At 39.0% G+C, this 23,508-nt stretch overlaps 2 protein-coding genes and 1 long non-coding RNA gene across 5 annotated transcripts; 2 read left to right on the forward strand and 1 right to left on the reverse strand.

Annotated features, from left to right (window-relative positions):
* Positions 1–3,738: 3,738 nt before the first annotated feature.
* LOC112277479 (uncharacterized) lies at positions 3,739–15,308 on the forward strand. 2 transcript variants are annotated; one of them, XM_024509895.3, is made up of 23 exons: positions 3,739–4,338; positions 5,071–6,445; positions 6,573–6,902; positions 7,230–7,349; positions 7,490–7,697; positions 8,289–8,464; positions 8,628–8,707; positions 8,836–8,967; positions 9,154–9,270; positions 9,554–9,646; positions 9,950–10,027; positions 10,420–10,476; positions 10,689–11,151; positions 11,501–11,556; positions 11,718–11,797; positions 11,920–12,002; positions 12,228–12,307; positions 12,565–12,641; positions 12,794–12,839; positions 12,982–14,475; positions 14,584–14,625; positions 14,747–14,839; positions 14,975–15,308. In XM_024509895.3, exons 2-23 carry the CDS (start codon positions 5,293–5,295, stop codon positions 15,092–15,094), a joined length of 5,178 nt encoding a protein of 1,725 aa, XP_024365663.1. In that variant the 5' UTR covers positions 3,739–4,338; positions 5,071–5,292; the 3' UTR covers positions 15,095–15,308. The 2 variants fall into 2 exon arrangements, with proteins under 2 accessions (XP_024365663.1, XP_024365682.1); XM_024509914.3 differs by having other exon boundaries at positions 4,083–4,338; positions 14,779–14,839.
* LOC149989723 (uncharacterized) lies at positions 15,141–16,586 on the forward strand. Of its 2 annotated transcripts, XR_016499152.1 has the most exons (5): positions 15,141–15,282; positions 15,475–15,562; positions 15,700–15,778; positions 16,043–16,181; positions 16,347–16,586. It is a non-coding gene; the product is annotated as an uncharacterized LOC149989723 (long non-coding RNA). The 2 variants fall into 2 exon arrangements; XR_016499141.1 differs by having other exon boundaries at positions 16,043–16,586.
* A 704-nt stretch (positions 16,587–17,290) lies between these two features.
* Positions 17,291–21,344, reverse strand: LOC112277500 (ABC transporter F family member 1). The gene is made up of 6 exons (XM_024509927.3): positions 21,242–21,344; positions 20,264–20,524; positions 19,825–19,898; positions 19,475–19,685; positions 19,113–19,347; positions 17,291–18,980 (listed from the first exon to the last, which is right to left on the reverse strand). The coding sequence occupies exons 2-6, from the start codon at positions 20,483–20,485 to the stop codon at positions 17,929–17,931; spliced, it is 1,794 nt and encodes a 597-aa protein (XP_024365695.1). The 5' UTR covers positions 20,486–20,524; positions 21,242–21,344; the 3' UTR covers positions 17,291–17,928.
* Between the last annotated feature and the right edge of the window lie 2,164 nt (positions 21,345–23,508).

Here is a 23,508-nt window from a genome sequence, read left to right on the forward strand (position 1 = left end):
TTTACTTCTATCTACTTCTACTTATTTATACATGTAATTATTGGCTTACATATGTATGTCTTTGAAAATCTTATAAAACATGTCTACTTTTGAGATCCAAAGTCTTCTAATAATATGCAACATTGAAATAGGTTGAAATCTTCATTAATATCTACTAATAGAATGAAGTTTTTAGTATAATCACTATTGAAATAGTCTGATAAAAGAATTTGATAATATTGGATTTTAGTATGTACCATAAAAAGGACTACTTAGGTACTTACAACTATCTAAAGGCTAAAACGCCAATATATACTTGCAAATATGACTAAGCTTTGCAGTTCACTAATTATTATTTTTAGATTATTACATATCCAACGTACCTTCAAATAAAAGGATCTTGTTAGCTATCAATTCAACTTCATTCGTATGATATGCCTAACAATATAAACAAAAAATGGAGTAAGTTTAGAAAACCTCCAAGAATAATACTTGTAATTAGGACAGGACACCAAAAACAAAATCTAGAAATCTATATTGGATCGTTATCTCTAACAATACAAATGCAAAAATAAAAAAGTGAACTAGAACAATTGGCATTTTCTTGCAGTTGATATTTACAAATTACAAAATTTGTGACAATATAAGATAATTGTAATAAAATAAAATGTGAAAAAGTGAGAAAAAAAAAATCAAACAATTACTTAAAAAACAATCAATATATAAAAAGTGCATCTTCAATATTCTAAATGATCTCTACTTCAAAAATCAAAAATACTTATGGATTCTTTGGATCTCTTCTATATAGAATTGACTAAAAAAATTATCAAATTTGGACTCCATATGCACTTGGAATGAGCTTCTAAAATTAATATTTAAGAATTTTAGATGATTTTTTTTATTATTATTTTAATAATTCTATGACCACATAATAGACTTTTGATCATACTATCCTATCATTGTGGTCCTATGACCACATAGCCTTATAATTAAAGGTCCTTTAATCGCATATATCTTTGATCATTTGAGAGCTTGTGACTTTGATATCTATAAATACAATGAGATCCTTCATTGTATGGATCTTAACATTGCAATATGATTTGCACATTATTTGCATGATAATTAATGTACACAAAGCAAATTTTATAAAAATGGAGTATACATAGTCTTATATTGCTTTTACCTTGGATTCTAGATGATATATAATTTTATAGATGATAAAACAAATTTTAATTTTTAAAATCTCCAAACACGAGTTGTCTTTGCCATTAATGCCACTTCTAACTCTAAAGCAATACTTATTTACAATGCCACTTTTAATATTATTCATGCAATCTAGATTGCATCTTTGTTTACTAAAATCCCAATATTGTAGAGTCAATCCATAAAGTCTTGTTGCTTTATATTGTAATTCAAAGTCAAATCTACTTTGCTACACCATACCACAATATCTTTTGTAATAAGTTCTACAACCAATTGAATGTACCATTGTTTTGTTCCATTATTCCAATATTGTATAATATAGCAACTCGCACTCTAGTAACCTTCTTGTATGACTTTCATATACGACTTTTAATATATTTTATTGCTACATATTAATACTACACAATATATTGCTCTTGACAATATCTAATATTGTAACAATGCTATGGTATAGTGACAAAAGAAAAATAAAACAATAGCATCTAAAAAATAATAAAAGAAAGGATTTTTTTTTCTTTGATCTATTCTATTCTAATTTTCTACCACAAAATTTTAAAAATAGAACATTCTTGTCAAGTGAAAGATTAGAAATCTACTTCAAACTAAATTAAGCAAGTGTGAAAATAGAATAAATCTTAAGCTTTATTAAAATGGCTAAATTGCTATAGGTAAATAAAAATTTATAAAAAGTTCTTTCTTTCTAAAAATAAAACAATAGCATCTAAAAAATAATAAAAGAAAGGATTTTTTTTTCTTTGATCTATTCTATTTTAATTTGCTACCACAAAATTTTAAAAATAGAACATTCTTGTCAAGTGAAAGATTAAAAATCTACTTCAAACTAAATTAAGCAAGTATGAAAATAGAGTAAATCTTAAGCTTTATTAAAATGGCTAAATTGCCATAGGTAAATAAAAATTTATAAAAAGTTCTTTCTCTCTAAAAAATCACTCACAAGACTTGACTTGATAAGAATGTCAAGTTAAGATTTTTTCTCTGCCTAAGTATCCAAATCTTAGTTGATATTAACAAAATCAACTAAAAAAAAAGTTTCAATGGATGAAAAACCACTAATTCAACTAAACTATATACATTTGATAAAATTTGGCACCCAATGCCACATCACATGATAAGGACATTTTATTTGAATTTGGAATTAGAATATTGTTTAATATATCTATCAATTTTTTTTTATTATCAGAACATTGTATTGTGATGTCTTATGGTTTTAAGCAAGCACCAAACTTGATTTTTTATTTTCTTCTTAATTAGTAAATAATACATCATTTCACATAATAATTATATTTTTCTTTGTATGTATATATATATATATATATATATATGTATATATGATACGAATTGATTTCATATAAACAAAAAAATCATACAAATAATATGTAAGTGTGTATATATATATATATATATATATATATATTCTATGCATCTAAGTATAATGATCTATTCATAACATTATTAATATTATATTTAAAAAAAATTATACTTGGCTTTAAAGTTTTAGTTTGATTGAGTATTTTGAAATTATAATGCACATCATCATAGAATCAACAACCTTCTGAAGTTTATCAATCAATTCAATGAGTTTTGATTCAAATACTAATTACAATTTTTATAAAACTTAATGAAATCAACCATATATTTTGACACCTAATAAATATCCTACTTGATGTTTTGTATTGATGGTCCATTCATATGATACACTGAAGCTGAGAACTCTTCAAATTAGCATAATATATCAACTTGTGTAAGAAAAAGATATCTTTATGATATTCGTAAAACAGTCAGCGTTCTTTAAATGCACACATTGTACCACCAATGATGGTAACTAAAAAGTTTGTAAAATAAAACAAATCAAAGTGATACAAGTTTTAATTTAGCTAGAAATGTTTTGTGTTGTCCATTTATACAAACACATGGTATATGATGAACAAACCAGGTTTAATATTATTAGAATTTTTTTCTTATATACAATTTTTTTTCACGAAAAAACTGGAATAACAAAAAGGACAATAAAAATGCTTTAGACACAAACAAAGTTGCAAACTAAACAAACAAAAACAACAATTAATGAGAGTAAGTAGAATGCTAACAATAAGTGTTACCATTTGGGAACTTCATGTAATCTTTTTTATCCATGTTCAAGATTCCTTTATCATGGATCTCTCTAAGAGCACATGCTATTTACCCACTTACTAAAACATGATCCATGAAAAAAATTGCTTTTCCATTTCATGGGGCGAGGTGGAAAGAGAGGGCCCCAGGAAGCCCCATGGGGAACAGACGTTCTTACGAAGGGCACGCATGGAGAACACGGAGCACGTAGGGCACAGAGCGGACCCAAGGCCAGGAGCCCTAAAACGGTGGAACCGGAAAGCCGTGCGAAGACGAACGAAGAGCGGCGGGAGAGGAGCGGAAGAAGCCCGAAGACTGCCGCATGACTTGACGACGACGACGACGACAACGACAACGACGAAGACGACGACGTCGAGGATGCTGATGATGGTGTAGGAGGTGGTCGATGGTGCTCTAGTGCCAATTCGCTCCTCCATCGTCGAAGCGGAGTGGCGATTGGCTGATCGGCGACGTCGAGGAGGAGTGAGGAGCAGGGCACGGGGAGGGTGGGGCGCTGCCCTTCACCACCTGCGAAGAAGAAGACGAAGAAAAAGAAAAAAGTTTGCGAGCATTCATTCCTCAAACCCCGGCTATGGCGAAGGAACACCACTTCCAGTTCTAAGTGTTGCAGATCGTCACCGTCGCATCATCAGCCCTCCTCCCACCCCTCCCTTCCTCCCTCCCTGCTTCTTTCTCTCCCCTTTCACTTCCCGTTTACGTCCCTCTTGAGTTTGTGTCGTGGCCGAGGGCTTCGATGTAGCTGTAGTGGCGCTGGACATGCAATGATGTGGTGATGGGAGCAGAGCGGGGACGGAAACGGGGACGGGGACAGGGACAGGGACAAGGGCTGTAGGTTAAGGATCGGGGACGAAGTGAAGACGAGGACGAGTGGTTTTGTAGTGTTGGTTGCGAGATTCTTTTAGTGTTGCCTAGGTTTGAGATTCGGCTGGGCAGGGATGGAGGGTGGACTGCGGGACGTGTAGCCGAAGAGGGCGTCGCATGGAGGCAGGATGTTGAGCATGCGAGGTGCGTGATGTGGAAGATCTGCTTCAGCTTTGATTAGTGTGTGCGTGTGTGTGTGTGTTTTCTTCCAGTGGCGGTTCCATTTGAGAGGGTGTACATATTAGAGTGATGAGAAGGTTGACGACGATGATTTTGTTTTCTCTTCTGAGAGGGAGAGAGGGAGGGAGCGTCCGGGGATGGCAGGAGATGTTAGCGTGACGGTTGTGTGGGGCGAGAAAGCGAATGCTCGTGTGCTCCTGTTTGTGTCGTTAGATGTGGATGTTACGGTAACGGCTGAATTGTGGACAGTTGCGTGAATAGGCAGATGCGGGGAGAAAGATGGAGTGGGATGGTCTGGTGTTTCTTGTCACAGTCGTTTGAACTTTGTGTGTTGTTGAGTGATGGAGGGATTTTATGAGGGTTAAGTATGTACTCGGTGTGATATCTGAAACCCTAATTGAAGGCATTTCTAGGTAGGTCGGAAGTTGCAGTAATGTTTGATAGTTAGTATCGGAGCGTAGTAGACCCGGGGATATAAGAAGTGTGAATAATGCTAGAGAATTTAAAGAGAATGCAAGCAATTGTTCACGTCGTGGATTCCATGAAGGTTCTAGTTTAGGTTATGCGTATTACCACTTTTCTCTCAGAGTGCAGAGCGCACGTGTGAAGTATTTGATTGCTAAGAACAATGAACCTATATGATTTGTAGGTTTTACGAGAATAAGTCGATTTCTAACTGCAAGTTGTGCAATGCAGGTGTGCATTGTTGCCATGAAGATTTTTATCATTTCGAAGGATTGTTAATCGACTCTGGGCTGTAATGGGTCATGTATCACCCCTGGGTGTGCCTTTGAAAGTTGATGGAGAACTCATCCTCTTCTTTCACCTCGGGAAGTAGAACGCAGGGGTTGAGTCTACGACGATAACAGATAGTAAGGGGAAGGTCCACAAGCTCGTTGACGGACTTGTTGCACAGGTATGGCTCCTACTGTAAAGTGTGCGCATCCTGAAGGAAGTGAAACTCTGGAGGGGGGTTATGTGACAGGCTTGTCAAGGGAACTGGAAGGGATTCTGTTTAATATTGTCGAGAGTGGGAATGTGCAATGGTCTGACTCGAAGTGTAGTATGGAACTTATCGACCAGAGAACGGTATCAGATATCCCTGCTTTGGACGATGGAAGGCGACGTAGCTCACGTCTTAAAGGCAAGGTCTCTTTTAAAAACGCAGGGGTTTGTGGTGGGAGCTCGCCTGCTAGTAAAGAACCGTCAGGTAGCAGGAAGAAAGGTGGGCGGAAAAAGACACCTGTTCTTGAGAATGTGCAAAGCATTGAGGATTCCGTCGAGGAACTGAAGAGCGATGTGAAAGTTGAAGCTTTCCCTCAAGAGCTGGCCATAAAATCTGAGAATGTAGGTGCTAACGCAGTGGACAATAGAGCCTTAGCAGGCTCCGCTTCGACATCTGAGGAACCGACGTTACTGCATGGGACGGGTGAAGGGAAAGTGGCTAAAGTTAAGAAACTGGACGATCTTGATATCTCAGATGAATCCCTTTGTATGGATAGAGAGGGTGCTGGAGCTACTGGACCTGTTGTAGATACACGAGGGGATTTTTGCGACAGTAACATATTTGAGAATCTTCAAAGCATCGTCAATCTTCATCCTGAAGAGAATGTAATTCATAACGAGATTCCGAGCGTTTCCAAAAGTGGGGCACATGAAATGATTGAAATTCAAGTGGCAAACACATCAGAGGTCAATCTGATGAATGAAGGAAGTAGGAAAAATGAAACCGGGCTTGTCAAGGCTTACAATGGAGGTTTAAGGACAGAAAAATCTGTCTCTCATGATGTCACAGACCTGAAAATCGTTCAAAAAAATTGTGAAACCACTGCTGAAGCAACTACAGTTCCGACAGGAAGTGAGACAGGGCTTGTATTGTCGGATTTCAAAGAGGAGGCTGTTTCGAGAGGAAGCAATAGCGCCTCAAAAGCAGGGGATGATACTTTGAAATTAAATGGGAATGATGGAGAGGATTCGAGTTCTGTGACCTCTCAAGATGATATCGCACACACACTAGCTGTAAGCGTAGATAAAGATACTAAGGTCGCATCTGGTGATAGCGCAACAGGTGGTAAGCTCTCATACCTGTGTTTGAGTCTGCACGGTATCAAATGATAAGGCTGTAAATTTAGAAATGTAAACTGCTCCAAATGTTTAATGGGATGTGGAGGCGTTTAAATCTTTTAAGTTTTTTGCAGGTGTTTCAATAGTCGCATCTAATACCTCATCAAACGATATGCATATGGTTACGAGTCCTGAATTGCTGAGAGAAGAAACTACACACTCAATTTATAGGAAACAGATGCTCGTTCATTCTAAGGAGGGACATGAAGATGATGTCCATGTGGGAAGTAGGAACAGTTCGGAGGGTAGATTTTCTCGAGTATCTCCATCCAAAAGCAGGACATCAGCTCTCAGTTCTCAGTTATTAATGAGTGAGAACGATGTCAAACAAAGAACATCTAACAGTATCTCGGAAGGGAGGGCGATGACCCCGACAACATTTGAAGCGACCTCCCTTCGATTAGGTAATGGACTTCAAAACTGAGTTACGCAGTGCTAATGTTTAGAGTAATTTGAAATATCTCTTTTAATTTAGTTAATGAACTCACATGCAATTTGAACTTGTGAAAATCCACATATAAACAGTTTGTCTAATATTTGGAAATCCTAATCAGCTTTGTTGCAGTGAACTGATTGAAGCGGAGAAGAGTTTGTACTGATGTTGAAATATTTTTGTATGTATTTTTTGGTTAGTTTAGACTTAGAGCCAGTTTATAATGAAGTTAGAAGGCTTAGGTCAATGTATGATACTCGGAAGGGCTAAATAATTGCTGATTTTTGGTTTTCACTAGATGAAGTAGAAGGGCGTTTTCTGCTTGTTCAAAAATCTGATTCACTCAAATCAGTCAATCAAGTGATAGGCTTATCTACTGGTGATGTCGTTGGCGCTCTGAAAGTTGAAAGCAGTTCTGGTGAGTTGCTTCTTACCTCTTGGGTCGTCTGAATGTAGCAGATGAAGTCTGCTTGTTTTAATGTAAGAATTTTATTCTTTCTTTACTGCTATTTATGTATTGGAAGGTTCTTTACAAATGCCTTGCTTTTTTTTTCTCAGAGGTTACAAGAAATCTTTCAAGTCACACTGATAATGCTGCTGGTGGAGAAGATGATTCAAGTGGTGTCACAGAGGGAGACGGTGAGAAAGTGGATGAGAGCGCTAGCATCAACTCCAAAGCTGGATGGGTCAAATGTGACGATTGTAATAAGTGGCGCAGCATTCCAGTGGACCTTGCTGAGAAAATAGGGGAAACAAATGCTTACTGGTAATTTTTCTACTATTGGTTAACTTTTCCGGTGACACTCAGGCATCTACTACAGATTTTAGCTTTATTGTTTGAAATTCGGTGATTGAATGTCCCAGTGGTTGAGTGTGTTAACTACTCTTCAATTTTCATCAGGTCATTGCCTCCGGAAGAGTTATAGATAGGTTTGATACTCAGTAGAGATGGTATTAAGGGCAATAACTTGATGGAAATCATCTTCAAAAGCGGTATGATATTAAGTCTTGTTCCGCGTTCATTACTAGTGCAAGAAAGTTTTCCGTATTTTAGTAGCTGACTCATTAGTTTTCCGCGTGCCATCATTAATGTGTTATTTTCTAATGGATGTAGGATGCAGTTTGAACTTGCTCGGTCGTCGAGGCAGAAGTCTAAATTTTTTGGGTCTTGTGGATGAAGCCTTGATTAAGAATTATCTATGTTAGCGAGATATCTCACGCTCACAATATAGTATGGAGAGCAATCACATGTACCAGTGGAAGAATCGTTCTTGAGCACAGGATTACTAATGCTTTTTTATGAGACGGGGCCGCTTGGATCAGCTTCGTGAGGTCTAAATTAGATTACTTTTTGCAGGTCATGCAAGGAGAACCCGAATAAGCAGTTCGCAGATTGCTCTATTCCTCAAGTGAAAAGTAACGAAGAAATAAATAGAGATCTTGGAATTTCTGAAAGTTCCCTCTGTAATGAAGATGAGGATGAAGAACATGACGAAACTTGTGATTCTAAGCCCATGTACAACGGTATACAAGGTGAGAATGAATTTTGTTTTGTTTTCATTATTGCTATTTCTACGGTAGTTTGTCGAATATCTTACATTGTACTCTTAGTTTAGGCACCAAAGTTATGGAATTGACAAGGTTTTATAATTGATTTTATTTGGAACATTTAAGATAGACTGTTCATCTGTGACAGAAAATGGACAATCTGTATGGACGCTCATTAAGCGAAATATTTTCAAGCACCGCAGTCAAAAGCATCAGGATGCTGATGAGGTGGGGTTGAATTGTCTACATTCCCAGAATCTGTCGTTTGGATGCGGAAAAGGTGTTGTGATTCAGATGTATTTATTTACTTATCAATAATTTTGGTGTTAAATGTCTTCTTTATTTCTGTCCAACAGGCAATGGTATGTCAGTGTGCACCTCCTAAACCTGGAGAAGTTGGCTGTGGCGAGGACTGCCTAAATCGGATGCTTAATGTCGAGTGCTTGCCGCAACAATGTCCATGTGGACCATTTTGTACAAATCAGCAAGTGAGTATCTGTCTCTCTCTCTTTCTCTCTCTCACTCACACACACACAATTGCACAGTTATGAAGTTTTTCTTTGGTTCTTTTTGTTTATTTTCATAAAAAAAGTTACTTGCTCACTAGTTCTGGTCTTACATATACATACATGTGTGTGTGTGTGTGTGTGTGTGTGTGTGTGTTAAAATTGCAGTTCCAAAAGCGGTTGTATGCAAATGTGGAACTATTTCGATGTGGGAAAAAGGGTCATGGGCTTCGAGCTCTGGAGAACATACCAAGGGGCACATTTATCATAGAGTATGTTGGGGAGGTATGTCATTTGTGACTTACGCAAGTTTGAGGACTTTATTTTAGCTGCAAGCTGCTCACAGGGATGATGCTAAGATCTTTGTTATCAGAAACGTTATATAGTGTGTACGATGTTTGTTAAGTGGATGTGTTGAGTTAAGTTAAACATTTTTGTTTTACATGTATGTGCCTGCGCCTTCCAACCTTGTCTTGTCTCGTGACCTAATGTGTATGGGTTATAACCTTCAGTTGAATTGTGTTGGGTTGGTTTGATCACATTTTGCCGTTTTTTCTTTTACCTTCAGGTGTTAGACATGCCATCATTTGAAGCGCGTCAGAAGGAGTACTCTATGAACTCGCAAAAGCATTTCTATTTTATGACTTTAAGTGCCAATGAGGTGATTTCTTGTCCTGCTATCGTGATCACTTCGCATAATCATAAATTTGAGATTCAACACTGTAATTGGACTTATAAAGCAAGTCTATGTCGTCGCTGCCATTAATCAAGTAATTATTTGTCATGTTGTGTGCTCTCTAGTTCTTGGAGTTGCCGTGAAGCTTAATGCATAGTCTAAATTGCTCAATCCGAGAAATTGTTCTTCAGATTATTCATGAGATATTTTACGGCAAGCGATATGGATGAACCCATCAAATTTTGATACGAGATGTTCTAGCTAAAGGAGAAGAATTTGGTTTTGCAGATTATTGATGCTTGCAGTAAAGGCAATCTGGGGCGTTTCATTAATCATAGCTGTGAACCCAACTGTCAAACGGAGAAGGTATTTAAGTTGATAGTTTGACACGACTCGTATGATACTCTGTCGTAGCTGTTCTCGTGGTGCCCAAGGACTTTTTCTTTGTCGTGTATGCTCTCCTCCATTCCGGAGGATACCTGCATTGTTACGTCTGGGGATAGCAGATTCACCTTCTGGAGTTATAGGGTTCTTTTTATCAAGCTTTGTATGATTTTGGAATTGTGAATCTTCCATCTTTTTGGGTCTGTTCGCCTTTTCTACGCAAGCTTGGAACATAAGCTTCAGTCTAATGCTTGTTATTGAACTGACAATTTTTAAACAGTACGCGTCATTATTTCGCATAGTGGCAGAGATTCGTTGTAAGTATCTTGCTTAGTAGACTGGATTTTTCTCACTTGAACTGCAATCGATTGTAGTGGATGGTGGACGGGGAAGTTTGCATCGGGCTTTTTGCTATCCGTGACGTGAAAAAGGTACTTCTTGCTTTGTTCCTAGAAGAAGTCTTGTGATCTTGTACATTGTTGATGATAAAGCGAATGATCATTGGAAATGTTTGTCGTTCTTGTTGATACGTAGCAGTTATCTCAATCTTAAAGGATTGTGGGTAACATTCTTATAAACCTCATTTAAAACAGATTGGTGTATGCAACAAGTTACTCAACATCTTTCATATTGTTGGCACCAGGGAGAAGAGGTCACTTTTGATTACAACTTTGTACGTGTTGGTGGCGCCGATGCCAAGAAATGTGAATGTGGTGCAAATAAGTGCCGAGGATTCATTGGAGTTGACCCAGATACTCCACAGAATGTTGTGGATATAGATAGTGATGATGGAGAGGACCCAGAGCCCATAATGTTATGTGCAGAAAGCGATGAGGACCTTGATGGTAACGCCGAGAAAGGAAAAGAGGGGGCGGCGAAGAAAGCAAGAATAACAGCAGGTAGTGAGAGCGTGCTCAAGAACAACTGGAAACTCAGAGGAGTCAAACGTAAGTTCTACGTAGGAGGTGCGAAGGATATCGAGAGCCCGAAGAAATCAAGGCGTGTGAAAACAGCAGCAGTTCCTAAATTGGGAAGTCATAGGCTAGCACCGTCGAGGGTTTTTGCTGGCTCTCGCTCTGGCATCCGCAGAACTTACCAAAGTGATGGTAGTATAACGACCAACTTTCACCTTCCTCTTTACTTTTTTGAGTTTTTTTTATAACGTCATTTCTTGCTTCATATTCATGTGAGGACTGTCTTACTTTGCTATTATCTTTGTAAGTATTGTTACTACATGTGTAGGACAAGACTCTGCTGCTTTGTTTTACGTAATTGGTCCAAATTTGAGTTTCTTCTGTACAAGCATTGTAATGTATGTTGCTAATATTTTCCTTGAGCAGACGAGGGTGGATAGTGTCGTAGACACGTCCATGCAAGCCTGTTGGTTAGGTGTGTTTGATCTTAATTCAATGGCTTTGTAATTGTTTTTTTAAATATTTCGGTCTTATGTTGCAGTTGAGGAGAAATTAGGGGAATTAACAAATGAGTCTGGAGGGCTTCGAAAGCAAAGGGTTTGTCACCAATATCCTTACATCAATTTGTCATGCTTGCGTTTGAGATTCATATCTGTGATGTGCTCAATATACCAAGCACATAGAGCTGCTTCAATACAAGTTTCACCGAATCCAAGATACATGCTTGCCCTTGATATGATGGTTACTTGTGTTTGCAGGATACTGCTAAGCAGTACCTAAAACTATTGGTGCTTACAGCAGCTTCTGGCGGCAGTGTAAATGGGGCTGCTGCTTGCAGGTTTGTGGTTCATTTACTGTAGGTGTTGCAGTTATAGTTAATTTTGTCGGTTCTTCAGTTTTAATTTTATGTGCATCAAATTTCGGCGCGTACAATTTCCAATATTCCCTACATTCTTGCAGTGCTCGCGACCTATCTATGCTTTTGGAGGCACTCCTCAAAACTCAAAAGTTGAGTTTGCTTAAGGACATCATGAACAAGAACGGTATGGAATTAATTTGCAGCTATGTTGGCTGTTGTAATCTCACTTTATGTCGCAGCATCAACAGATTCATCCATATGTTGATGCAATTTAATACCGTCCAAAGCGTTTCGTAGCTCTTTTATGCCTGTAGTACCGCATCTTATCTATGAATTGGAGCACAATGAACGATTTTAGATCAATATCTCTGCCTTCATATTACTCAGCACATTTTGGTCCGGGGTTCAGGTTTACAGATGTTCCATAACTTGCTTAAGCAGTTTCGGAAGTCCTTTGAGAAGAGACCAATACTACGCAAGTTGCTTAAGGTTCTAATATTGATCCCGAATCTTCTCTTAAGACTTAGCTTTCTGTTAATGGTTCTTTCAGAATGTGTACCGGTGTTTATATTTAATTGCTTGAATGACGAATGCTCAGGCGTCTGAATCGATACCCTGAATCAAGACCTGATTGCAGAAATTCAATTTGTGGTTTAAGATGGACAGTGCGTAGAAAATCCGACCTTTGTTTGTTTCAGATATTAGAAGTTTCTGATTCTAATGTATTGTTGTTACTCTATTAACAGGTTTTGGATTATCTAGCAAAAAACAGAGTTTTGACTGTGGAGCACATTTTCAGTCCTCCGCGATCAGGCACAGAATGGTAATTTTATCGCCACATTTTCGGACCTGCTATTTCTGTGCAATCACTGGCCTTTCTATCATGCTATCATCTATGTTCTTAACCATGATGGCTTCATCGCCTAGTTGAGATGTTGAACATGGTTTTGATTATAGCATTGTGTGTATTTACAGCTTTTCCGACACGCTCTTCGACCTTTCTAGGCATGATGATATGGAGGTAATTTCAGTTCAACTTAGTCCTTTTCTGTATCACCTTTACTACAATAGTTAAGGAGCTTCACGTGACATTTATGTTGAAGGAAATGTAGATAAACCTCTTTTGCTGTGAAATTTCTTGATCCTCCGTGTTAATGATGCAGGTTCAGAATATGGCTCGTACTTTCAGGAAACTATACGTACCGCCACGGCCGCACAAAACAATCACAAGCACTGAACGACCCCTAGCTAAGCCATCTTTGCAACAGACGCCTGTTACACTTTCCTCCTCCTCAGCAGTAGAGTTTTCTCATGGAGGTTCATCAGCTAACAACTCAGCGGAGCAGCCCTCTACTGTGCTGGGAGGACCAGTGGAAGGAACTTCAGCAAACCCTCCCACAACTAGTAGGCGAAAAAGGCCAAGTCGGTGGGACACTGTCTCAGATACTGAAACAGCTACTACAACTAGTGTGTCTGCAGGGTTTGGGGTTTGCCATGGCGCATCACAACATCATCCGCAAGGCTGCTTGTCAGAGGAGGCTAACCCTAGCTTCACACCCAGGAGCCAACTTCCAGCACCTTCTGCATCGCAACAACCTTCTGCAGTGCAATCCCCGTCAGTTCCTTCTGATCCCTCACAAAGGCCTTCAGTATCTTCGACACCAGCAGGAATACCGGGACGACCTGCAGGACCCTTTCCACCTGTTCAACATCATGGGGGCCATCATATGGTGCAGCCTGGGGTAATACAACACCAAGGATTTCCGCCTGGCCATGTTCCTGTAGGGTTGCCAGGTCATAGGCAAGCTATTCCCTCGGGACCCATGCTCATGGGTTTGCCGAGAGGTCCCATGGGCAATGAAGTCCCTCCAATGTCACAGAGGTCTTATTCTGGAGGTAAGCTCCCGAGATCAGATATGTTATCTGGACCCCACCCTATGCAAGGTGGTCCCTTGCAAGTACCAGCAGCCGGTGTGCATCATACAGCTTTTCCATACCATCTAGGACAACCTAACCAGGCTTCTGCGTCCATGCACGGTGTACCCCCTGTACAATGGCCATCGATGTATGCAATGGGTGGTCCCATGTTTGGCGGGCCTCCGTTGGCACCTCCACCGCCACCTCTCCCACCTTCCGGAATACCTTGGGGACATAATGGCTCAAGATCGATGGAAGGATTTGCAGGTAATGCTTCGAGGTTAAATAAAGAGGCTCCTGAAGCTAGTGGAGGTCAAGCGAAGCGCGGATATCCCGCTTCGCAAAGCTCAAGTACGAAAACTGTAAGTAATGAGCCAACGGGATCCGATACAGCAGGAGAGCCCCCCGTGCCTGGAATATCACCAACGAGTCTCCGGGGTAGTCGAACATCAGAAAGAACCCTAAGTAGTGCCTCAGAGCCGGCACAAGGCTCTCTAAGATCTCACAACGAAAGTAGTGTCACTAGGTTAGAAGCTCCGCCACATATCCAGAGAGATGATTACGGGGCCAGGACGACCGGAAACGACTTCAAGGCGTCAAATTGTTCCCGTAATATGCCAAACAACGTAGGATCAATTCTACAGGCACACTCTCATCCAGATTACATCGAAAGTGTGCATGACAATGGCCAGAGAGTGATGAGTTGGGAAACTCCTGAATGTTCTAGCTTTCACCACCATGTAAGTTCTCGCATTCTGTGCCATCTTTTTCTACTTGGCAATATGGAGAGTGTGTGTGTTGAGACAAGTTAAACCTCTAATCATCTTGTAACTCCGTCGATTATGCAGGTTTCCGGTATGGTTCGTGCTCGAGTCGAAATGAAGCAATTGGTAAGTTGAGATGTTTTTTGGATTCATGATATATTTCATTCAGTTGTTGTTGAAGTCTGACGTTTTTTGCTTGTGTAAGATGACCACCTTATCAATATACATCGTGCTGGTTTTACTTTAGGTACATTACAAGGACTTTGAGAAGTTTTGCAGGAAGCTGACTGAAGTTGTCACTCGTAAAGAAATCAAAAAGTATAGAGAAAACAAAACGCAGGTAACGAAACGATCTGCGTTTTCTTTTCTTAGCTTGAAGTGATTACTGAAAGTTTCCATTGACCAAGATTACAGTTCATTGCTGTTTAAAAAGCATTTGGCAGATAATATGTACGATGTATTTGACTGAATACAGGGAATGGCAAAAGTAATCCTCAGAAGCAAACTAGTGGAGAAGGTGGATGCTTATGTAGACTTGCAAATTGGACTTTACAGCAAATCTAATAAATTGAAGAGTGGCGAAGGGCAGTCCTGAAGGAAGCTACCAGCACCTAGGCCCAGTTCAGCGGCGTTTGTACAGTAGCCCCGAAGAAGTTGCATCTAACTTTTGCGTTGTAGTGTAGACTTATTCTTCGAAATAATGGCAACAAAAATGGGGCACCACTTCATACTTGCGTCCCTTCTTACAGAAATTTACATTGTTGTGGCAACCATTTACCCCAGGTTAATGGAACAATTTTTTTCTTGCAGTCTCAAGAAGTGATGTGTGGTAGCAGTTTTCTGGGATGGACTTGGTTGTGCTGTTCTTTATCCCACTTCACGGTCGGCATGTCTAGGTAACTGGTATTGTAACTCGTAAAACCAAGAGTTCTATACGCTTATTCACGTTGCTCTTGATATTCCTGACCTATGCAGGGTCGACCAATATTTCTCTCGATGCGTACTGCCTTCTTTCTTATTCAAGTCTTGGCTTTCCAACAGGATGAAAGAAATAGATTTCTAGGTAACGCTGAAACTGCGAAGGATACCACAATCGCCAGGAACTTTTGGATTTCAATGTAAACTTTCCAAATTCTCGCCTTGAAAAATGTCCTGTTGCTCTGCCAAGAATGATCCATCGTTACTGTGATCTGCTAGCAGGCCACCACCTTAATGTCAAGCATTACACACTCGGCTTGGTAGTTGCATTCAGAAACTCGAGAGACGGGAGTAAGAAGAGGTGCGAAAACTTGTAAACCAGATCAATTTGCAGCCTCTAATTATTCTCTTTGAATGATTGTCCATTGTCCAATGGTCTCTATTGCTTTCAGTATAGTTGCCTTTGTCAAATTGAGGCGTTCCCATTTTAATATGACGTAGCTCTGGCCCAGACTTAAGACTTCGATCATCTTGGGCTATTTTGTTCTCATTGTTCTAACCTGAAGCAAGTATTGCACCAGTAGCAAATCGGACTTTGTTGAATCTTCTGTTGTTTGTTCACCAGATTCAACTTTCGAATACCGAAAATGCAGTGAACTCCAGTATATAATCGTGCCGGTGTAATGACGAGGAAAAAGCACGCCATTCCAACTGGAGAATACTGTTCTTGATGCGCTTTCGAGATATGACTTTCCCAGTCCCTCGTAAGAAACTGTCCATTTGGGACTGGGACCAAGTAGTGGATTGTAAGAAACTCTGCAGTTTCTTCTCATCATTTGATCAAGCATGAATATTCTTTTATTTCTTTGCCTGAAACCACTTCATTCTAAGTGACACAAGTCCTCTAACGTAGCTTCGTCTTGAACCAGGCTGTGTGAAATATCTATTAAGCCTAAATTACGACAATGATATGGCATATTGTGGACACTCAGTAAGCAAGGAAACTTAAGTTTAAAGACCAAAGGAATTAGGGTGCTGATAATTTATTAGAGCTTAGAATCTGTTAGGTCACCTATAGTCTTAAAAGTAAACTTTCATAATCGTTATACTGGATGGAACATGAGATTTTTTCCAATAATCATAGAGATTATCCCTCCACAGTGTTACAATATTGATGGTTCCATAACAGCATTTTGTATTGGTGTACATGTTTGAGGATGAGGCACGAAATTTAGAATGATGTTCGATTCATTATTTGTTTTAAAGCTTTTGATTCGTTTCGTCATATGAATGAAGCGTGCAGATGAACGCTATGTTATATTAATAGAACAATTTGATCCTGTGTATTTGAATAGCAGTCAACATTCTACAAACTTTCAAATTCATGGTGATTATTAACCAAGTTTCTTGTTTGACCAAACTATACATTTCAAATCATGCGTTAAATTGTTTTTAAAGAATGAAGCTGAATTCAGTTCTTATAATTACTGTACAATCAATTCGATGTTAAAAAATGGGACTATATTTGCTTGAATTCTGTCTTGTTTCAATAGATTTCCGTCATTTATCATTATTGACACATTTTATGAGTTTGAGAATCAACAAATTAAGGACTTTCGTATAATGTACGAGTTCGATAAGTATCAGCCTCACATGTTTTATTCATACATTTTATATGTGTCATTTACAGAACTACGAAAAAGTGCGGATCTGCGTATTCGATTGTTGAGAACGTAAGAATCGTAGTGTGGAACCTATCTGGTTGCAAATCGCAGAACCTCTGACCCACTGCACTCGAAAGACTGCGGATGCTGAGTGAAGGGCTAAATGTTGAATCATTCAAACTCAACCAAAGAGGAAGATAAAACATATATTTGTGGAAAAAATCAACACTTCACATATATCATATTAAAAATTACAGAAATGTGAGACTTATTCTGATAATGCATAGACGAAGGCATTACAGGACTCTTAGCAAATAGCTCTGTAGAAAGAATACCTTAATAAATGAAATTACGACCTAAATTGCCTAAGAGGCGCCCGTCGCTCACATCTCCAGAAAACCATTGCGAATGGGATACCAGGGGCATCACCAGGCTTCACATTTCCGCGTAGTGGCTTTGCACTGTTGCAGTCCACTTGGAACAAATGTCCGAAAACCAACTCACGCACGTGCTCAAAAAAAGGACACGCACTGCAGGTTTCCCCATCCAAAAATTAATAAGCCGATCCTACCTTCATGCTTTACTCACACAGATGTTACTCATCGGTGGTACCTGCGGAAGGACACAAAGCGGATTTTGTAGTCCGCTTTGAATGCAGAAGCTGATGGAGTTCCATGGAGGAAAAAATGATGTTGGTACCCAAGATGAGGACAAGTTCACATTTAATATACGACATCCACTCCCAACATTTGCGTCATTACCCCTAAATGTCTTCAATGGTAGTAGCAGTAACCGTCAGAAATTGGGGACATAGCAGTCCTCCGCTGCATCACTCAACAATAGTAACCTAGAGTCCCGCGGTCTTCTTAAGGTGTCTCTTGAAATCCATGATGTCACCGTTCCACCTGGTAATTGTTTTCTTCTCACATACCCAAATCTCTTTGGCAACCTGGTTAATTAGTCTGAAGTCGTGACTAACAAGGACCAGACCTCCATCCCACTCATTCAGAGCCTCCGCAAGAGAATCAATTGTTTCAATATCCAAATGATTCGTCGGTTCGTCCAGTAAGAGTAGGTGGGGAAGTCTCCACGCTAACCACGCAAAAATCACACGGCTTTTCTGCCCATCAGAAAGATTACCCATTGGCATGACCTGAGCTTTGCCTGTGAGCCCAAAGCGCCCGATTGCAGATCGCATTTTCTCTTCCTCCAAACCGGGATACTCAGACATCATATATTGAAGAGCTGACATCTCAAGGGATAAAGTCTCCGCAAGATGCTGATGATATTGAGCAATGCGAAGATGGTTGTGCCGGCGTACCATACCATCTAGTGGCTCTAGCTCACCAGTCATGAGTTTTAAGAGAGTACTCTTTCCTGCTCCGTTTGGTCCCACAAGGGCAATCCGAGAATCAAGATCCACTCCAAAATCCACCTTTTCGTAGATCAACTGGTCAGGTGTGTAGCCGAACTTTAGGTCAACAAACTGAAGCACAGGTGGCGGCAATTTTCCAACATCTGTGAACCTGAAAGTCAAAACCTTATCCCTGACTACCTTCTCAGCTAGTCCACCTCTTTCCATCTTAGCGAGTGTCTTCTCTTTACTTTGAGCCTGTCGAGCAAGCTTTGCAGAACCGTGTCCGAACCTGGCGATATATTCCTTCATTGCTGAGATCTGCTCTTGTTCCCAGCGATACTGTTTCATCTGATTCTCTTCCAGCTCTGCTCGTGTCTGACAATACTGATCATAATTTCCTGTGTAAAACTTGAGTTGTTTGTTTTGCATGTGAATGATGTTCGTGCACACACCATTCAAAAAATCTTGGGAATGTGATACAACCACCAAAATTCGCTCAAACTTCTTTAAGGTCTCCTCCAACCACACACAAGCCTCCAAATCTGGCAGAGTGAAATACGTTTTATCAGTGCATGAGTAGAATCAAGATAAAATATTCAAATTCCACAAGCAGTCTCCACGATGTGCAAGTTGTCCAACTACAAGAGAAACCATCTAAAAGGTTAATGACGTACCAAGATGATTTGTGGGTTCATCCAGCAAGAGGATCGTTGGGTTCATGAACAAAGCACGAGCCAGTGCTATTCTCATTCTCCAACCTCCGGAAAAGTCCCGCGTTTTCTTATTTTGCATTTTCTTTGTAAATCCGAGACCATGTAAGATTTGCGCTGCTCGCATCTCAGCTGTAGCTGAATCCATGGCCTCTAATCTCTCATAAATGCGCTCCAACGGCTCACCACCACCATCATCCTATATAAAATACAAGGGTCAATACGTAGAACTGTTACGAATATTATTGATAAAAACCAATTCAACGTGGAGACGAAAGTACAACACATCAATGACTAATTTAGACCAAAATATTAAAAGAACTCACTTGTTGGGAAAGCTTTTCAGCCTCCTTTTCCAAGAGTAACCTCTCAGAATCAACGTTCATAACAGCTTGAAGCGACGTCATGTCTGTGGCATCAATCTCTCTAGTCAAGTGGTAAATATCCATGTGCTCTGGAATTGGAACTTCTCGAAGCCCGATTGCAGTAAGCAGCGTCGACTTTCCACAACCATTGAGTCCAAGTAATCCGTACCGTCTGAAAGAGTTGAAACTAGAATCAGTTCTGTATACTAGGAACAATGTATAAACGCAAAAGGTCAAATGATCAGGTTTCCATTTCTACTCCACCCCGTGAATTCTGAGAGCATGTCTTGAAAACGAAACCGAATGCGTACCTTCCATAATTCAATTCCAAAGTTGAGTCTGCAACCAGCTCGTGACCGTGAAACGTTACAGACAAAGATTCGATCTGCATCAACCCATGCAAACATTGCATAAAATGTTAGACCCGGACCCAAACCTAGCGATATTAGATAATACCATAAAGAGAAGCCGTTTCGAACCTACTAACATCCACCAAACCAACAGACTTTATTTGTGGATTAGCCCTCCTCCACAGCGCACAACACAAGAGAATATTCCTCTGAGTTGGTTTGCACTGAGACAGATCTGCAAGCAACAGATGTAAATGTGTGCACTACATTCTCGCAAACGCTGATTAGAAGAAGTAAGAAGTTCAGAAAATGTCAAGCCTTACGCATCATGCAATTCATGGTGAATTAGAATAAGAAGAACCAGTTTCAAGTACATGACGTTGGAAATATCAATACTTACATGAATATCCCTTGACTGGGCGTGCGACGCTAAAATACCCGTACACGTCCGATCCGTGATATTGGCGGCAGCTAATTCCTCCGCCAGGGTATCAGCTGTGGTACCGTTGGACACATCTTTCAACTTTGACTGAGCAACAACAGCCGCAGACTTAGATCCACGCTTCTCGGCTGCAGCAAGCTTCTTGGCCGCGGCCTTCTTCTTGCTTGCGTCTGAGACCATTGTTGCGTGTGCTTAAATGCACACTAAAAAATACTGGATCTGTTCAAAAACAAGAGGTTGTCATGTGACTGTTGTAAACAGCAGGGTACACTTCAATCTAGAACCGCACACACAACTGAAAAACCCCAAGCAAAAGTTTTCCACCGAGAAGAAGAAGCAGAAAAAGGAAAGAGATCAAAATAGAAAACAGAAATTGGAAAATACAAGACAAATCGATCACTACCGCACGATTACAATTACAGACCTTCTCCCCATCTAACACTCACAAATCTACATTATATTCCTATAGATCAGCAAGCGTCGCACTGCCAGCCGAAAACCACACCCTAAGGAACACAAAGCATCTCCAAAATTCACACATGCGAGTCACAAAACCAAACTACCAGAACCAGACCAATTCTTCATTGCAATGATCACACGAACATTCACACCTCAAGAGACTACAACTCTCCGAGGAAGCGAATCAAACCTATTGACCACGCAAACTCGAAAAAACTCAGTGCCGCACAACGCTAAAACATCAACAAATCCGACTACGCATAGCCACAACCACAAACCCCAACCACAAAACACCTAGAACCAAAAATTAAAAATTAAAAAAAAATTAAAAAACAAAACAAAACAAAAAAAAACTCCCACACAAAAACACACAAAACTAAGCACAAAGACAAAGAACAAAAAGAAACAACCCGACGAAAGTAAGAAGTTCAACAACAACAACAACAACGCACAGTGAAGAAGAGTTAGTAATCAAACCTGTGTCCAGTTCGGGAGCCGTGGAATTAGATGCGGAAGAGAAAGGGAGAGTGAAGGAAAGAGGAGCTCGCTGCTGCTGCGGCGGTGGGGGAGTCGCAGCCTTGCTTGCAAATGAGCCGCCTAACGACGCTGCTTGCACCCTTGCAGCGCAGGTGGCTCAGGTTCTCGTCCCCCCGTTGGACGATCGTCGCCTCCCTCTCGTCGAACGAATGACGTCCTAGGGTTTGGGCCCCCCCTTTTGTTGTTGTTGTTGGGGGTGGAGCGTGTCCGTCCTCCGCTAAACTGGGGCCCTGCTTCTCTCACTGGTGCAAAAGATCTTTGACGTCAGCTCCCCAACTTCTTCTGTCTTTTTCCATATTCCTAATAATTGAACTGCACGCCGAAAAAAACCAAAAAAAAACACACAAACGAACGGCCATGGATTCACTTCCTTTATACGACACTGCACCTGCGGTTATGGGCCTATCTCCTACTTCCAAATCCAGGTCCTTTCTTAGTGGCCCGCGGTGACAGGTCTAACGCGAATTGGAACCGGAACCCGCGAACGATGTATGTTACGACACGTGGTGGATGTTAATAGGGTTGGTGATATGGACACCCTAGTTTAATATCTGACGTGGAATGGTCCGTCTCTTTTGGGGCTTCGACACGTGGCTGCGTATTTGACCTGGACCACGACGGTGCTGGAGTTTTAGGGTTTGTGAAATAGTGTGGACCACACTAACGTAGCCCATTCTGTGTCTCTAGCTGAATTTGTTTATCTTAAAATTGTAAAGTAAAGGTACTGACATGAGAATTTGACGAAGTGAGTTGTTAAGGCACGTGCAGAGGAATATCTACAAAATTTAATCAAAATTGCTCACTCTTACTCAATTCATACACAATTCACAGGGAAATTAATTGACCATTTGCTTTGTTGAACTATCTTTGGTTTTCTCTTCATTGCAGTGTAGTTGTGTTTCCGCTTGTTTTATGCATGATTTGTAGATCTGAAATTTTAATTTTACAAAATGAAGCGTTTTACAGAACACAGATTATTAATATGTTTTTTACGTCAATGATATTTTATTGTAAGAAAAAAAGAAAAAAAGAAAAACTCATAATCCAAAACCCAAAACCAGAACCAAACAAACAAACAAAACAAAAAGAATTCATTTTTCTTGTTGTTTACATAAGTATATATATATATATATATATATATTCCATTAAAAAATTATATATGAATGTTACATTATTATTACAGCACACAGATTCTGTTAATATATTGTCTCTGTTTTCTCACATAACAGTAATAATGATTATATTCTGTGAACTTGAATAAGAATTCAAAAATTCAAAATTTTAATTTTAATTTTCCTAAAAATAATTACAGTGATTAAGATATATTTTTTATTTTTTAAATTCTGAACCATTGACAAACAAATAAACAAACTTGGACTACACATGAATTTTGAGTGCTGAAAACATGTTATTTTAAGATTTTTTTTTATAATGCTATGAAAAAAAATCAAAAGTTTTGGTAATTTAAAATAATTAGAATTGCCAAAAAAAATTCATGACAAAAAATCTTAAGAAGGCTAAAATTTTATTGGCATTGAATAAGCAAACCATGTACAAGTGCTAATGAAATAAAGATAAGACAGAAGGGTGGCATGTTGGTCCACAACAAAGTATTTTTTTCAATAAAAATCTAAAAGTTCAAAGTGTAATTCAAAATCATCTTGCCACAAGATATCAATGCCAGGTCAATAAATGACAAGTAAATCAAAAGCGACAAAAGAAAACATATTATCGGAATTAAAACAAAATTATTGAAAAAACTCAAAATTAAGTTGATTTTTTATTAATTTTAAAAAAAATTTATAAGGATAAGGTATTTATTATTTTTATTTTCTTATATATACTACAATATCTATGTTATAAAAATACTTCTAAGCGAGGATTCAAAAATCATAAGATATCTTCAAAGCCAAAAGACTTTTAATGGAAATATCTAAAAGATTACTTTTAATATTAAAAATTTGTATAACATTACAAAACCTTCTAGATGATTGTGAAAAGCTTTTAAAAACTTACAAAAGACAATGAAAAACTCTAAAGCTATGTAAAATATTTTAAAAAATTATAAAAAATTATAAAAAAATATAAAAAAATATAAAAAAATATAAAATATCTAAAATTTTAGAAGATTTTATTAAATCTTTTAAAGAACTTCAATATAATTAAATTTGTAACATATATTATTATTTCTTTTTTAGATAGAAAAT

Source organism: Physcomitrium patens, chromosome 2 (genome assembly GCF_059467195.1).
Source record: "Physcomitrium patens ecotype Gransden chromosome 2, ASM5946719v1, whole genome shotgun sequence".
In the NCBI taxonomy this organism is placed as follows: Eukaryota; Viridiplantae; Streptophyta; class Bryopsida; order Funariales; family Funariaceae; genus Physcomitrium; species Physcomitrium patens.

Bases quoted from the DNA above. Each gene is read 5' to 3' on its own strand.
- LOC112277479 (XM_024509895.3), top strand. From the start codon at position 5,293: ATGGCTCCTACTGTAAAGTGTGCGCATCCTGAAGGAAGTGAAACTCTG. The intron at 12,642-12,793 runs GTAATTTTATCG...GTGTATTTACAG, and splicing joins CCGCGATCAGGCACAGAATG to CTTTTCCGACACGCTCTTCG. The intron at 14,626-14,746 runs GTAAGTTGAGAT...GTTTTACTTTAG, and splicing joins GAGTCGAAATGAAGCAATTG to GTACATTACAAGGACTTTGA.
- LOC112277500 (XM_024509927.3), bottom strand. From the start codon at position 20,485: ATGGTCTCAGACGCAAGCAAGAAGAAGGCCGCGGCCAAGAAGCTTGCT. The intron at 19,899-20,263 runs GTAAGTATTGAT...GGGTTGATGCAG, and splicing joins CCCAGTCAAGGGATATTCAT to ATCGAATCTTTGTCTGTAAC. The intron at 19,686-19,824 runs GTACGCATTCGG...CAACTCTTTCAG, and splicing joins TTGGAATTGAATTATGGAAG to ACGGTACGGATTACTTGGAC.